General features: G+C 37.8%; 1 protein-coding gene across 1 annotated transcript in view; it reads right to left on the minus strand.

Annotated features, from left to right (window-relative positions):
• Positions 1-16,521, minus strand: part of jph3b (junctophilin 3b) — a 71,044-nt gene extending 54,523 nt beyond the window's left edge. Inside the window, exon 1 of the mRNA XM_055009182.1 lies at positions 14,868-16,521. Within this exon, the coding sequence (XP_054865157.1) occupies positions 14,868-15,249 (382 nt within the window). The 5' untranslated portion in view covers positions 15,250-16,521. The remainder of the gene's footprint in view (positions 1-14,867) is intronic.
• Positions 16,522-18,376: the final 1,855 nt, after the last annotated feature.

The following is an 18,376-nucleotide window of genomic DNA, read 5'->3' on the forward strand; positions in this document are numbered from 1 at the left end:
CTCTACTGTACCCACAAACACTGTTCATGCCACTGTAGTCTGATGACAAGGCTTCAGAATCAGTCTCACGGTTGGTACTTCATCCAGATTATTGCACTGTAGCCTACTTTACACCTCAAAATATTGATCTTTCTTGATGCACAGCAGTAACAAAGAGAAAACGCGGAGCAAGACCAGCCGGGAAGGAGTTCAAATCGGCTATTTTATGAATTATAAATGTGCTGTTTCACCACGTCGGCTCTTGCAGTTGTGGATACGAGAAGAATGGGGCGGTAGAGCAACATTAGACCAGACAAGGCCAACTTTATCACACATTCATTTCCTTTGTGTTTCAGATTTGTTTGTGCAGATGTTAAAGTAATAATAATGACAGCTACCAAAAATGATAATAAAGAAGTGGAAAAAAAACTGACAAATCTTATCGTTTACTTTTATATTGAAAAAAAAAGGTTTTTTTGGTGCAACAATTCACCATAACTATGGGGAAAGCACAAACTTTTGACAGCAGTATTGATGCACACAACACTGAAAAAAAATCAATAAAAATGTGGAAAAAATATGTTAAATATGTAATATTCAAAAACTGTGAAAACTGTTAAAACAATGGCAAATATTTTTAACAGTCAACCTGAAAATTAAACCATCTTTAATAATGACAAAAGAAAAAGTTGTACATATAAAAATAAACATAGCTGTCTATATATATATAAAAACAACAGCTAAAAACATAATTTTTCAGTTCTTAATATATATTTTCTCAAATAACATATATCTGTAAAAAAAATCTGATTTAAATAAAATAAAATTGTGTATTTATATTTATTTAAAATATGTTTTAAAAAAAAAAAAAAATATATATATATATATATACACACACACACATACATACATATATATATATACACACACACACATATATACAATTTTGGACTTTTCTACTTTACTTTCATTTTTTACAGTCAATCTTTAAATTAATAATTTTTGACAAGAAAAGTCGCACATATAAATATAGCCGTCTACACATGTAAAAACAACAGTTAAAAACATCATTTACAATTTTTCACTCCTTAATATGTACATTTTTCAAAATATCAGAAATATCATTAATATATAATATATAATTAATATATTAAAAGAAAATAAAACTGTGTAGGTGTATTCACTCGTAATTAAAATTTGTAAAGAAAAAAATTAAAATACAGATATTTGATGTGGAATCTATTAATAATGCTTCAGTCCTTAATATGTTTTTTTCCAAATAAAAAATATCTGTAAAATAATGTTTTTTTTTATTTAAACACAATATAAAAAAACCATTAATTCTACAGTCAGACATTGCAAAAGAACAAATTATCATATCTCATTATATCATATTTTATCTAACCCTATAAAAATATAAAAATAAATATTAATTACAGCCTGTTTCATTAGTTGGCTTTTTAAAAAATAATTTCACTAGTTAATATGTGTAATTTAATAAGAAAGTAAAAATCTGTAATATAACGATATACATTTAACTAAAATCATAGTAAAAACATGATTTTTTTTACATTTTAAGAGAACTGATTTATTCACTAAAATTTCAACCACCCACAAGACAGACTGTATATTTAACCTTACAATGTTGGACAACAGGCTCATAATTTCTACCATTTTATAACTAATCTGCAAGGAAAAATTAGAAATAAAACCTAAAACCTTGCACTAATAAAACAAAGTTAATCATTCCAGTTATTCCTGCCTCAGCAGCAGCAGTGATGTTGGTGGTGATGACGTTGTTGGTGGTGATGCAGGGCAAACTTCCAAGACAGACATTTAGAGTTTTCATGTTTCAGACAGCTGCGCTAATCCTCACTACAAACATCAAACCACTCCCATTACATAAGCTAAAGCCTGCAGAGGGCTCGTTGTAGTAGAAGAGGTGCGTATTAGCAAATGCAAAATAAAAAATTTAAAAAAACACCAAAGCAGAATGCAAGTTCTTTTCTGCAGCACGTTTGTAGGGAATAAAAAAAAAGATGCTGAAGAGGTGGATTCTTGCACAAGACAGTCTAGAGGCCTCCTTCAGTGGATTTATGTCAGATACAACTTGCTAAAAAAAAAACCCAAAAAAGATGCAGACGATCAGGTAAGAAAAGAACAAGAGAAGCAACAACTGCACAGACAGAAGGACGGACAGATGGAGACAGGTAGACGAGACACCAGGCAGGATAAACAGACACGACGGTCACTGAAAACAGCTAAACCTCTGCCTGCGTAAATCACCGTGTGGGACCGTTATCCGTTTAAGAGATTTCGTCCGGGCCCTTTTTCTGTCTGAGTCTTTCAGATTTCCATTTGAGGATTATTTATCTGCTCAGAAATTTCATGAAAAGACCCGTGATAACCCAGCGAGACGCAGCTGCCCCCAAACATCTCAAAAAGCCCTTGATTTGCCCTTGCTTAGCAACCATGTTCATTTTTTTAAATCTATTACGATGATCTCCTTGTGTATCTTGTAGTGTGTTATAGTGTCTTCACTTTTATCCCAAAATACATTATTTTATTTTTAAAATCTTTAGAAGTCGATTGAAATTAGAATCTCTTGTTATGGGGGAGATCAGACCAAGAAGGCACACCATTATATATGTATACAGAATGAAAATGACCAAACAACTGTATTTCCTGATTACTTCACTAATCTCTGAGTAGCTGAAACAACCAAACGTCTCACCAAAAACCTAAAAATAACAAGTGCACCAGCTACTGAGGATTGATTTAAAGGTAAAATGTGAAGTTTTCTTGCAACCAAACACATTTATAATCAGCATTTCTATTAAGTATGTATTTAAAATCTGCATTCTTTACATTCTGGTAGCAGTGTTCAGGTCTTGTACTGTTTCTTTGTGCATTTAAAGCATCGTCTGTCAATTCTTGGAATAATGTACACTACCAATCAAAAGTTTGCTCATGTGAGATGGTTTCATGTCAATTTTGTCAGTTATCAAACAGTTTTTGTAGTTTTTTATAGTTTTTAAATTTTACACTATTTTACTTTTTTAAAAATCATTTTTATGACTATTTTTTGTTATTATTTTTAAATATGTATTATTTTATTTACAGGCATAAATGAAACATTCACTATATTATATAAAATTACAGATTTTTCTGTGTTTTTTGGGGGACAAGTCTGAAATAAATGTGATTGCTTTTGTACAGTTTCATGTAGAAATTTCACATAATATAGTTTTGTTTGCTTATAAAATAGAATTGGCTCGGCAGAAGAGAAAAAGAAACCAGAAAAACCACAGAAAGACAAAGAACAAGAATAACTGATGAGGCTGAACAAACCAAAAGGTAGCAGAACCTGAAACATCTCAACTTCAACGCCAAGCTCAAGACAGCACCTGAGGCGACCTCAACGAACAACTGCATAAACTCTGGAGGGATTACAAACCTCTCCATACCAGGCAAAGTGCTTAACAGGATCTTCTTGAACAGAATAAAGGAATTAGTCAGCATCCAGAAGCAGCATAGACGAATCCTGAAGTGACCAAAGCTGCGTCATCACCGATCAGCAAATACAGATTTCTGAACAAAAACTGTCAGAGATACGGTTCAGGTTTCTGTTTCCTGCAGGAAACTGACAGCAATCAGTCTGTCGGTGCATGAAAATATGGGCAGAACTCAACAACCTGAGCTTTACAGATGAGTTGGTGATGCTGTAGGCTTTAAATTTTTCTTCTTTTCAGAGAAAGTGTATGAAAAAATTTGGCGCTGTACAAGATTTAGCCACTAAACTCTAAGAAGTAAGCAAATTAACCTCTTCCAAACACTTCATTAAATGCATAATTGCAAGAAAAAACTATTTTAATAACAGTTTCTTGACATTTTACAGGTATTCCCTGTTTTATAATTGTGAAAACTTGTCTTCTTAATTAGGGTGATTAAATACGTACAACACCTTTTAATAAAGTACAAAAACAAGCTGGAACCATGCAGTTTGTCAAGGAAATGAACTTAAAGACTTGCGTTTATGCTACCAGCCATTAAACAACTAAAAATACTTTTGAATTCAATGGAAAAGTTAATTCATGTAACTGAGTGTAGGTTGTTGGTTGACCATAATTTCATTAAAAGTTGTGGTAATTTATAAAGTTTAAAGCAAACTGTTCCTTTTTTGGTTGTTGTTGAGCCCAAATGTTACATGTTTGAGTGAAGCTAAATTCCAGTCCAACAGATACATGAGAATATTATTATAGTTGGACTTTAATGCCAGAATAAATTGGACTTTACAACCACAGAAGAAGCTGCTAATCCTCACATGTCGCCTTTTATGCCACTTTTATATCAGTTGGGACTTTATTTGGCCACAAATGTGAGTGATATTCAATATGTGTCTGAAAACAACATCTAAGGCAAGAAGGGAACGAAAGACGGCCAACAAATTCTTGCTGTCTGGAACAATCGGTTAATTAATTCTGACCAAAAAAAATACTCATGAACAAATATTCTGATAATTCCTTTAGATATTTACCTGCAAAATAACCAAATGATGCAAATTTACGCCTCAAACATGAAGATGGGATTGTTTATCTTGAACAAATCCACGATTTAAGGGAAAATCAAGTTACAGACTGAAGATGAGTAAAACTAGTTTCTAATTATGGGTGAATTGAAATATGAAATATGAATCTGTTTGGAGGAGAGAAGGTGAGGCCTTTAACCCCAAGAACACCAAACCTACCATCAAGCATGGTGGTGGCAGTATCATGCTCTGGGGCTCATATTACAATCTGAGGCTGTTTGAATACAATATCTCAGGAACAGTTAAAGATAAAAACCTGTAATTTTCACTGTTTTTCTCATTGATTGAGAGTCTGCAATACTGAACAAATCGATCAAATAGTTTCTAATTTTGGGTGAGTTGAAATATGAAAAAGAAAAAAAATTAAACCCCAATTGACCTAAATTGACTTTCTTTGGGTTTTTGGCAAAAACAATCAATAGGACATACCTTTAGGTTTGGGAAATTGGAATTTTTCCCTATTTTTTTTTTTTTTTTTTACATTCAATAAGCCACAGAAGTAACAGGGAAAATGCTTAGCACATTAATGAATTTTAACCCCACGAACACCAAATCTACCATCAAGCACGGTGGTGGCAGTATCATGCTCTGGGGCTCACATTAAAATTTGAGGCTATTTGAATGACAATATCTCAGGAACTCTTAAAGATAAAAACCTGTAATTTTCAACGTTAGTTCTCATCATGTCATTGATTAAGAGTCTGCAATATTGAATACATAGATCAAATGGTTTCTAATTATGGGTGAGTTGAATTATGAAAAAATTAAAAACTTAAAGCCCAATTGACCTAAATTGACTTTCTTTGGGGTTTTTTGTTGAAAACAACCAACAGGACATACATTTAGGTTTGAGAAATTGTGATTTTTCCCTATTTTCTAACATCCAGTAAGCCACAGGAGTAACTGAATAAATGTTTGGAACATTAATCAATAATAAAAATTACTTATTTATAGCAGGTTTGGTCAGGATATAAAGTGAAATCCCAGAAAGACAGAATCAGCTGGCAAACATGGATCTCCTGTTGGTGAATTCTCTCTTAACGAGTCATAGTCATGAGAAACCGGAAGAATACTTGCATATATATGTGTAGAAAATAGCTTGAAACTCTTAAAACAGCTCTTTTTCCTTTTAACTCCTCCACATTAAGGTGAGAAGTCAAGGTTTTCCTCAGAACGGCAGCCCCGAAGCTGAAGCTGAGACCTCAAGGAGAATGTCTCGGTATTTTCTGAGATAACTCTGGCTTCTAAGGCTATTTTATGCTGCTGGTTTGTTTTATATTCATGCAAAAGGAGCGTGAACTCCCTGCATGCAGAGAAACATGTTAAACACTGGTGGAAAACACTGCTGGTGGAAGAGTTTCCTTCCTCTAATGAGCTGCAAATGTATTCTCTACAGGCTTTACATGCACCTGTCATTAGGCGAAGGAAGCAGGTTTTTTAATGACTCTATCCTGTCATAGACGATACTGTATATAGTATCTGGGCATATCTAAAACACGAGGAGTGGGTTTATTATGTTGGCTTATGTAACATGGCCAGAGCTGGAATAATTACAGCGCTGATCGTGGCCTTTAGCAAGCAAGCAGAATATGTTAATGTAGGCCAATTTTAATTTTCTCCAAGTGTATTTGCCAACAGCTGCAGGACATTAGGGAGGTTCCAGGAAGCTTCTAAAGAGCCACGAGCCCCACATTATGGAGAATCTGCCGAGAGATAAACCCTGTCACACCTTTTTAACTGTATATATGTACATTTTACTCAATAATATCTGGTTCGTTCAATGTCAAATCATCAAATGTACCTGAAATCTGTCAAGCATGGTGGTGGCAGTATCATGCTCACTAAAACAACATCTCAGGAACTATTAAAAATAAAAACCTGTAATTTTCAGTTATTTCTCATCACATTATCGATTCACAATCTGCAATATTTAAAAAAAAACTGAGCTATTCAACCACAATCATTAGAAATCTATTTAGAGGAGAGATGATGATCATTTTAACCCCAAGAACATCAAATCTACCATCAAGCACGGTGGTGGCAGTATCATGATCTCAGGCTCACATTGAAATTTGAGGCTGTTTGAACAACATATCTCAGGAACGATTAAAGATAAAAACCTGTAATCTTCACTGTCATTTCTCATCATGTCATTGATTCAGAATCTGTGACACTGGATACGTAGATCAAATAGTTTCTAATTTTGGGTGAGTTAAAATACAAAAAAATACATAAATAAAGCCATCGTGAAAATTCCCATTTTTGAGCACACACTAAAACAAAAAAGTCATATTTTCTTAACTACAGGTAATTTTAGGTCACAATTACACAAAACAAAAATATTGAGCTTTAAAAATGAAATACTTAATCAAAAATGAAAGTTAAATTATTTTCATTGAACTTTCATGACAAAATTGAGAAGGTATGACAAGTTGTACCACAAAAACAAAAGCATTGGTGTAGTGTAGTCTAATCCAAGTTTCAAAATGGCTCTTTAACTTTATCTAACAATATATTTTTGATTAATATGGGCATATTTTGCATTTCTAGACCGAAGTTTCTAGGCTGAAGAAAATAAAGCAAATTCTTAGCTTTCCTATTATACTTATCAAATTCGAAGAGATGCTTGAAATATTTTAACTGACATATAAGAAATAAATTAGTGTTGTTGTACAGTACTGTAGAATGTTAATCAATAGCATGATGAGAAATCACAGTGAAAATTTTAGACTTTTATCTTTAATAGCTCCTGAGATATTGTTGTTCAAATAGCCTCAAATCTCAGTGTGAGCACCAGAACATGATACTGCCACCACCATGCTTGATGACAGGTTTGGTGTTCTTGTGGTTAAAGGCCTCATCTTGTTTACTTTAAGAATCTTTTAGGTCATTGTGGCCAAATAGCTCAGTTTTCTTAATATTGCAGATTCTGAATCAGTGTCATGATGAAAAATATCAGTGAAAATTTCAGATTTTTATCTGAAATAGTTCCTGAGAGATTGTCGTTGAAACAACATCAAATTTCAATATGTGAAGTTTTTTTAAAAATTAATAATCTCAGAAAGTGTTTCATATATCAATCTATAATTTCACAGATACTTTTTTAAAATATTCTGGTTTATGATTTAAAAAGTTTCAAACAAATCAAAATGGTGGAGTAGAAGTTGTTGTTCTACCTTCCTGCACTGGAGTTTAATGACAATAAAGCTCCTAATTCAACACGCTGTGTTCACATGAGCTCAAACGGTGCAGATTGGAGTCTGTTTGTGTGTTTAACTGGACTATTAGCTGGTCGGACACGACAGCTGTAATCTCTCACCGCCGCTGTACACACTGACAGTTGTAATCTCTGTTTGTGACTCACTTCATTTAAAGTGATTACTGAATCTGTCCGTCGCTCTTTTCATTTTTCTACTTCCCTCCATCCTCGCTCTGTTTCTCTGTGTGTGGTTGGTAATCAGTCAGCTTAGCTCTTCATCTCAGTAAACACCATTAGCCCGGAAGGACGAGCCAGCCAATCAGAGGCCTCCAGAGCCGGCCGGGCGGCCAATCGCGGCTCAGAACGCCGAGTCCCTCGTGACACGGTGACCTGCTGCATGTCGGCGAGCGTTGCTATGGAAACCCCTACTGTACCGAGCGGCAGAGGGAGGAAGGAGAGGAGGTGGGAGGAGAGAGAGAGAGAGAGAGAGAGGATGCTGGCAAACGTAGGAAGAGAGCAGCGAACACAAGAAGACAAGACGGAGGAGGAGGAGTGTTTCCTAGAAATGTGGCATCAGGTGTAGTTGGAGGGGAAACGCAGCCGACTCTAAGTGCACAGCCGGTTTCTGAAAAGCACGTAGGCAGCGGAGCGTCTTCGAACGCATCGCCTCCTGACTGATATTGCTTTGGACATGACAGCAGCCTCCAGGCTGCAGAGGTAGACTGTCAGCTTTAATCTGACGCTAACCTGCGTTCGTCCATATCAGAAAAAAAAAACCTGAAAGAGCCGCGACCTCCTCGTGGCAGAGTTTATTTCAGGGCGCCAAAGGTATTTAGAGAAATTAACATCACAACCTGCCTTAACGTGGGATGACAGTCATGGTCTGCCCACTTTTATGCTTTATTTAGCAAAAACACTGCAAAATTAATGCTAGAAACATCCTAAAACACTGCCAAGCAGCTGGCGAATCAGCGGATCATTAAGTAGCCTCTTGCATTCAGACTTTCAACAGTGAATAAAAGATATGCTAAGAAAGCAACTTAAAGGAACAACAATTCCAATTATTAGTGTAAAAAATAATTGACTACAAACACTGGATGATCATTGTCTTGTTTCAGGCTCTCCAATTGTTGATTTAACCCCTAAAAGAACCATCTTTGCATGTCAGAGTTACATATTTAGAAGTTTTTTCCATGAGAATAATTAAATGTCTTGAAAGTAACATGGTAAAACTACTAAATGCTACACAATGGCAAGTTGTAATATTGGAGATTCTGAAGAAGGAGAATAACTTGCTTAGATTTGTTTTGTATAAAACACTGGAAGTTTGATTATGTATTTCTGAGACCATCATTGGTACTACTATTGGTGTTGACTGCTTCTTTCTCTCATGATGTCTTCTGGCATATAAAAATATAAAATAAACTCCATATGGACAACTTAACAAGGTAATAAATTTCACTGGAGATGGTTTTTGAACCCAAAAAGACAGAAAATCAGGGCTTAAAGTGGAAAATGCTATCTCTTGTACACTTTATGGTATGTGAATAAGGGGGTTTCTACAGTCACTAAAAAGATACAGAATCATATAAATCATTTCATCAAAGGGACATTCATTCCAATTGTCAGAGTAAACAGTCACCAACTATAGACACTAGACAATCACTGCCTTGTTTTAGTTTCTCTCTAGTTGTTGATTAAACCCCTAAAAGCTCATCTCTGCATATCAAAGTTGCATATTTTGAAGGTTTTCCATTAAATAATCCCTTCCTAACTTAAAATGTCTGCAATTAAACACTGTAAAACAACTCTACAATACACAATGGCAAGTTGCATAATAGCACACAGCAGCCACAGATGTTCAAGCTTTAAAACCAAATAATGATGCAGAAAGTCTGTATGTTGACAGGATTGGTTCTTGAGGTTTGTTACATATGAAACCCAGGAAGTCTGGTTCCACGTTTTTGAGATTGTCGTCGGTACGCTGCATTTTCAAGGTAGAATACTCAGCCAATGGCCCTGATTGCTTATTTCATCCATTATATGTAATCAATCATTTAAAAACCACCATATGAACATGTTAACAAGGTAAAAAAAAAACTTCACCAGAGGTGGGGCTTCCAATCCAAAAAGACTGACAAACAACTCTTCTAGTGGAAAACAATAAGTAAGAGTACCCAACTTATTCACGCATTCACCTTTAAGTAATCCATTAAATAATGAATTTCTATGGTGAATGCAAGATACAAGGAGATATTGCTGATGTTAACAAAATGTATTTATTTCATCAAAGTGGCAAACAATTTTTAATGTTAGAAAAACATTAAATTACGGTCTACACTAGCCTAAAAGGAGTGCCATCGTGTCCATATATCATCAGGACTGGTTCCCATCATAGACTGTACATAAGGACGGACAAACATGGGGTTTCCTAAACAGTATTTTGAAAGCTCAGTGTGGTGACCATCTTGGTAGTACCTGACTCCACTTAAGGCCAGGGTTATACTTTCCGTACACGTGAGGTTCCACTAAATTCATCCACGAAGGTCTACTTGGACGTCTGCACTTAAAGGATGGCAGCGTTGCATGAACAAAACTCATAGCTCCTGACCGACTGGCATGTATGGAACAAAATCCTTAAACTGAACAAGAAAAAAGTACAATAACTACCATGCAAACATTTGTCAAAGTAGCCACACTCCTCATCATGCATAACTTTAAACTCTAATAATACCTAAAGAAGAAAAACATACAAAAATTCTCCTCCTGTACAGATGTCATGAATGGAGAAATCAGTTGTAGAGACCAATACTGTTTTTGTACCAGGCTGTTAACATGTAGTTCTGTTGTAAAGTTGGACGTTTTAACATTGAGTGCTATAGTAATTAACTCACCAGCCTCCAGTGGTTGTTTGCGGAACTGCAGTTTGGGGCTTCATTTTTCAGCCGCTTGCTGCTTGAAAGTTTCATTTTAAACACGAACACGCAAACGCACATTTGCTGCAGTTCATAACCACAACAGCCTCTTGGCATTGATCAGACATGACAAATAGTTGTATTTCACTCCCACTTCTGTCAGGCACAAAGTCACAGAACATAACTCTGGAAGTGGCTGCGAGCTGGAAACAGACCAAGATATTTGAATGATTCTGCCAAAAAAAAAAAAAAAAGATTTCCGCTTTTTTTGGCAGTAAACTAATTTGAATCAAAAAGTTTGTGAATGTGTGAAATTATTACACAATCCAGTCATCAGGAATTCCACTTTTACACAATCATGGGCTTCTGATTCTCTCAAAAGTTGCCTTTCCTGCGACCACAATGCATCATCGCTGCAGAAAATACATCCCCTCTTTGAGCATTTATCAGTCTGGGGTTATTTCTAGTCCTCTGTCTGCCTCAGCGTCTTCATATACTTCCTCTGTTTAAACAGAGTATTTACACAATCACTTTTATTACCTCACAGATCTATATAAAGGCTAGATGCATGCTGTTATAATAAGGACACAGTGTACTGTTGGAGCTAGATAAACACTCATAACTAGGCCAATCTCTGCTGCATTTACTCTATGTGGGTTCAAATACTTCACAGGGCTGCCGTGACTCTCCAACACTTCCCTCTCTGGGAGGTCCGTGTTCGTCTTTGCCTTTTTCTTTCGGTAACGATCTCACTCGCCTCCTGATTAGAGAGCAGCTCATTGTAATCACGGCAATCATCCATCCGTCCATCGAGCCATCTCTCCATTATCTGTTCACCGTTTAACTGATTCATCCATCCATCAAACTGTGCATCTGTTGATCCATCTATGCCTCCCCCCTGTCCGTCCGTCCGTCCGTCCATCCGTCCAGCCCATCTGTCTGGTTATTTATCACCTGTTCGTCCTGAATCGACCCCTCAAACCGGTCCGGACTGCAGATTTTTATCAGGTCCATGTGTGTGCATTTGGTGGAAAGTGGCATTGTAACACGGCCTCCTAGTTTTAGAGTTATGTAACAAGGCTTTAGCTGCATGTACGCTACTGTCAGCTGGCACACAAACCACCAGATTTCATGTGTGTGCAAGTGTGTCTATTTTTAAGCATATGTTGTGTGTCTCATTAACAGCAGCTGAAGTGAGCTGTGGTCTAAAAGAGTCAAACTGATTTCAGTTTTAGGGGAAATGTGATGCTGTTTCAAGCAACGGTTTACAAATAAAAAGTCCTGTAAGATGAATTATTAAATTTTATCTTTTTGCTGCAGTCAGAGGAAAATAACCTTTGATCAAAGGTAGATTATGTGCATTTACGTGTCCAACACTTCATTTGGCAACACTGTGAGATTTAGGGATATTGTTTGCTGTCATAATAATATTTAACAGGGAACAATCAGGCAGTTTCCACCAGAAAATACTGTGCTTGTTTGGGCTGTATTTGCAGCCATACAAGTGGCTAAATGAAGAATACCAATTTGTCCATCCATCATTTTGCTGACGACAATTGCCACCAAATTTCATTGGGCCACTTATGGTCTCCATAGATTGCAATAACTTTGACCCTCAGGTTAACATTTTGATTTATCCTACAGTTAGATCAGGTTTATATCTAAAGAACCAGAAAGACTAATGAAATTAGTCACAGCAAATTCACCCCATCTGGTCGAGGCAAATGGCTGCTCTGCCTGTGTCTGGTTCTGCTGGAAGTTAATACCTTTTAAAAGGGAACTTGTTTTTCCCGGAAGATAGATTGTAATAACTTTGATCCCCTAGGTTAAAATTCTGATTTATCTTACAGTTGGATCAGATTTATATCCACAGAACCAACAACATTAATGAAATTAGTCACAGCAACTAGCAAAACCGGCCCTCAACCCAACTTGTTGAGGCAGATGCCTGCCCTCCCTGAGCCTGGGTCTGCCAGAAGTGTCTTCCTTTTAAAAGGGAGTTTATTCTTCCTAGAAGATAGATTGTAATAACGTTGACCCCTCATGTTAACATCTTGATCCATCCAAAAGTTGGATTGGATTTATATCCGAAGAACCAGCAAAACTATTTAAATAAGCCACAATACCTTTCTTCTTAGTGCCAACTAGGAAATGCTCTCAGCCCATCTGGTTGAGGCACAGGTCTGCCCGCCTGGTTCTGTGAAGTTTCTTCATTTCAAAAGGGAGTTTATTCTCCTAGAAGATATATTGTAATAAGCTTGATCTCTTAGGTTGAATTTTTGATTGATCCAACAGTTGGATAATATTTAAAGAATCAACAACTTCCTTCAGAGTGCTAACTATCAAATGCCCTCCCCCTAACTGGTCGAGGCAGATGACTACCTTGCCTAGGCCTGGTTCTGCTGGAAGCTTCTTCCTGTAAAAAGAAAGTTTATTCTTTCCACTCTCACTGAAAAGCTGCTCAAAGGGAATCTCTGGTTTTGTTGCATTTCTCTCTGTTAAATAATATTGTAAGCTCTTCACAGTACTATATGAAATGTCCTGAGATGACTGATGTTGTGAATTGGTGCTACACAAATAAAACTGACTTGAATTAAATTAGAACTTTTGCGTGGGGTAGGTGTTGCTCCAGTTTAGTTTCGCCCAGTTCAACCAGTCTCCAGTACATCTCCCAGCAGGCGGAATCCTTGGCAGATGCCTTTAATTGGGGGTTAACCCAAGCTGACTTCCTTTGCCTCTCCAGATAGTTGTTTAATGGCTCTCCATAAATTTGATCTCATCATACCTACATGCCCAAGAAAACCCTTGAATGCCAAGTTTAGCTTATATTCACCCTTGTCTTTATTTACCTTGACAAGGAATAACTGAATCCACAACTAATAAAATCTTATTTAGATATAGAGAATATCTGAAAACTCACCTCTTGTGCTGACACAGTGGAGTGAGTTTGTGGCGTAAACGTGATAAATCCCATAAAATTAAGGATATGTATTATACATGTAGGTGGGGAAACCAAGGTGAAGATATGGATTGATGTCTCTGTTAACCCTCTGAAACCCAAAACCTGCTAATGGGTCGGAGAAGCACATCATCTTTCAAAAGATGACAAAGTTATACCACTTAACAAAGCAAGAACCTGTTAAAATGGAAAGAATCATCGGATTTGTACCTTTATGACAGTCCTTGAATGTCTGATGTTCGGTTCTGTCAGAAAAATTTAAGCCTAAAATCGGAATTTCAGTAAAATCACCTTATTCTCGATGTCTAATTTTTAAATTCGTCAAAAGCAAAGCGCATGCTCTGACCAGATTCTGTAAAAAAAAAACTAAAATTTGACCCTTTTTGGGGCAAACAGAAAGTCAGTAGGAACTCAGCTGTGAGCAATGGTCATGTGGCAAAAATTCTGGGACTTTTCGGTTGAATTGCAGGCAGTGTCTACACATAGCAGAAAGAAGAAAAGTATGGAAACTAATCTAAAATGTAAGTAGTAAAATATCTAAAGTAAGTAGAGCCACCATTTTTTCCAGTCTTGGTACCACCAGTGGGCACTTTTAAAAATGTTGTGCGTGCTGATTCGAGATTTTTAATTCTACATTTCTATGATTTATGGCATTACGACTTGGCTGTACTGCACAGAAGACATTCTGGAGTTTCCTGTACTTCTAGTCATGGTTGTTCTGTTTCCATAGAGGTGCAGGACTTTATACTGCAGTTAAAAATGAGCCCACAGTGAGGAAAACCTGCTTGTGGGTTCAGAGGGTTAAAATCATTGCAACGCTGATGGGTCTTTTTTGTAGAATACTTCATTTTGTAGGGACTTGCTGCTTGAAAGCTGCTGTCCTCCTCTGTCCCCACAACCTTTTATTCATCCCTTAAGACTGCGTGGCCTGAATTGAAGGCCTCCAAATACACAGTGTGTCCTCATGCGACTGAATCTGAGGGCTGAAGGAGAAAGAAATTCAAAGCCTGTCCTCTTGCTTGTGCATTAGAGAAGAGGACCTGAGAAGACCCCTGTAAAAACTCCTCCTACTGTACATCTGCCACCGGCCTGTCCATCCTGCTCCACTAGGAGGTTTGTTTTCACAGAGGACAGTTGTCAGGAATGCTTCACACATCCTCACACGCCTTCTGTCGCACTCAAACCAGCCCAACCAAGAAAAAACACCCACAATGCATCTGTCCTTACCTCCATCCGAGTACGTCTCCGTTCCATATCCGTCCTGCAGCCCGTTGTTCCATGTTCCCTCATACTTCCCGCTCGTCCCGGTGCTTTCCCGAACGCCGTAGCGTCCTTTAAAGCCATGCGTCCACTCGCCCTTGTACACCCAGCGGCCTTTATTCTCGACGCCCACGCCGTGTCTCTTGCCCTGAGCCCAGGTGCCCTGGTAGGTGTTTCCGCTGGGCCAGGTGTAGACGCCCAGCAGCTCGAAGCCGTGGGCCCAGGAACCGCAGTACTCGCCCTGGCCCTTGGGTCCGGTGCAGATCCCGTGGCCGTGCGCCTTGCCCTCCTCCCACCCTCCGCAGTATGACCCCCCATCGTCAAAGTTGAACCTGCCGCCAGTGGACATGCATGAAACAGGTCTTGGCAATTCCCCTGAAGCCTCAACAAAAAGAAAAAGAAAAGAAAAAGAAAGGAGGAAAAAGAAGAAGAAGGACAGGTTGGTGCTAGAACCAATCCATGGACCTGGAGGTTGGGGGTGAGGAGGAGGAGGAGGAGAGAGTGGGAGGGAAGGGGAGAGGACTCCCTCACAAATCAAGAAAATGCCTCAATCTTGTTTAGCTTGGAGACGAGGAAGAAGGAAACGAGGTGATGGATGGAAACCCCTCACGGCGGCGTCAGGGGTCTGGTGGGGACGTTGGTGCCTCACACCATCCTCTTGGTGTAGCTTTGGCTAGCAGCTCCTGGCTCCTCTGTGGCACATGCAGGTAAAAGAGGAGGCGAGTCGGCCCAGAGCTGCCATCATCCCCCTCCGAGCAGGAGTTCAAACCAGCTCCACCGGCCGGCCTACACAGTCTACGACACTTTTTCCTACTCCTTGTTCCTGCTCGGGGCCCACTTCTTCTTCTGCCGCCTCCTACCTGATGATGCCTTCACCTCTCTGGGGTGCAGAGCCAAGAAGTTCCCCCGGTGGTTCTAACCTCCGAGCCTCCAGCATAGAGGCCACCCAGATTGAAAATAAAGACTCCTCGGGAATTGTTGATCAGACAGTAAAACACGTTTAAAGTCTGGCTTGAGGCTTCGGCATCTTCACCGCCTCACACACTCACACCGGGCTTCACACATCCATGCATAGAGAGAGGGAGAATGGAAAGAATCACATGAAGGTATAATCTGCTCAGCTACCTTCTTCTTTTTTCTTTTTTTTTGGTGTCTGTCCTGTGGAGCCAGAGAGCAGCAATGCAGTCTCCACACATACACTAAATGCAGCCACACACATACACACTCTATCTGACAGAAAGTGCGCACACACAGACAATGAAAATAAACAAGTGAATTGATTAATTTCTCCTCCTCTATTCCCCCTCCTCTCTCCCTCTCTCCCTCTCTCCCTCTCTCAGTCTGTCTGTAGGTCTTTAATCCACTGCGTCCATAAGTGGTTTATCCTCTGCGTGGGTTGCCTTCAGGTTGCCTGCTTGATGAAACAACATCCATCCATATGATCCTGTTGCGGTGGCTTCTCCGTCCTCCTCAGCATCTCCAGCTCGGCTCCATGTTTCCCAGTGGAGCGCCGGCTGACGCACAGCCTGCTGCCTGCTGCTGTCTTGGTCTTACAATCTCCTCCTATGGCTGGATCTTTGGATCTCTCTCTCTATCTATCTCTACGGATGTCTCTCGCTCTGAGAAAATCTGCTCATTAGAGAGGACTGTTCCAATGCAGCCAACCAACCACCCCCCCCCAACCAGCTCAATAGCACGCTCCAGCTCTTAAAGAGACAGTCACCCTTTTTGAAAAAAAAAATTCTGTCCTTCCTCACCTGTAGTGTTTTATCTTCACTCAGCCTCCCAGCGAGAATGGTTTTGTTTTGTCTGAAGGATTTATTTTTTTTTCCCCAGAATGTTTAGAATAACTAAAAGATGTTCTAGATACCTTTTGGTGATAACAGCATTCTCAAAAACTTCCTCCTTTTGTTACACGCTGTGGAACATAGAAGACAATTCCATATAATTCAATTTAAAGACTAAATAAATAAGAAATTTGTCCTCTGGGGGCAATTTAAGAAGCACAGAGGAGCTGAATCAACAAATACATTTTTTAAGGTAATAATATAACATGTTATAATACAAGATAATAATGTATTTCTAGCTGATATACATAGAGTAAAACTATAATTTTATTGTTGTACATTGTAAAAGAACTATTTATAAAAATACAAATAAAATATTTTGATGTAATATAGTGTAAGATAATGTAAAATAATAATCATAATAATAGAATAAAACTGTAATTTTATTTTCATACATTGTACAAAAAACTATGAAAATACAGATAAAATATTATAGTATAGCACAAGATGATATAGGATAATATAATTTCAGCTGATTTATATAGAGTAAAACTAATTTTATTGTCGCACATTGTGAAAGAACTATTTATAAAAATAAAGATTTTTGGAGCATGAACATAATGCACATTTTTTTGCAAAAATGGACATGTATTTGTTTGTGATTTTACTAGTATGAATCAATCATTTAAGAAATTGGGGTAAATCTGTTCAATCCTTAAAATACATATTTTTAAATTTAAAAACATATTTGTAAAGTAATTTAAACAATTAAAAAAGTTTAATTATATGGTATATCATTATAAAACAACACACTAATACTTGTAAAAATACTAGTTATCATCTTTAGCAAACAGTAATATTCTATAAAAACACAAAAAATAGATTTTAAAAATCATGTTTTTACAGTGCAGAAATCAAGTTTTTACAGTATGCGTGCTGATTTATTCCAAATCACAACAGCATGGAAGCAAAATGACAGGAATAAAATAAAATGTGGTCCAGTAAGTGCCAGGTGGAGGTCATTGGACCCCTTTATTTACACCCATGTCCAGCATTCACTTTAATGTTCAGTGTATTTAAAACTCTCCATGTAAAGTATTTATATACGCTATATAAACATATGTTTACCAGTATTATTTTTTAAATATTCATTTTACCTTTAGGTTGTGGGATATTATATCTAAATGTGATTCTGGAGATAATGTCTGTAGCAGAAACCACCAGAAAGCCAGTTTTGAGTAAATTGGCAGATGTTTATAAGTCAGGATGTCTGTGGACAGATATTTTCAACACAATCGTACCACAACTGCACAAGATGCAGTGTTGAAACTTTACGGGTGTGTGGTTGACATCAAAACGAAGGTCAACTTTGAAGATGGGTGTGATCCAACCCATGAGAATTGAAAAATGGGACTGGCCTCCTCACTTTACGCAACAGTTCCATGTTTGTTTGAATTATTTAAAGGTTTCCTGCTGTTAATCCCAGTCTGACCCAGTCAAAGGTTATACTGGAGTCAGCTGCATTAAAGATGTCGTGCATTCGAACGTCATCGTCACAAGACCTGCAGTACCAGCTGTTGTCACGCCACCAAAACCACCTCACATCCTTCAGCTTCAGTCCAGCATGAAGCACTTCTTCTCAGATATGTTGCAGCTAAGGCTGTGTGTGAGGAGCTCAGCACAGATCTT

Source organism: Amphiprion ocellaris, chromosome 3 (assembly GCF_022539595.1).
Source record: "Amphiprion ocellaris isolate individual 3 ecotype Okinawa chromosome 3, ASM2253959v1, whole genome shotgun sequence".
NCBI lineage: Eukaryota > Metazoa > Chordata > Actinopteri > Pomacentridae > Amphiprion > Amphiprion ocellaris.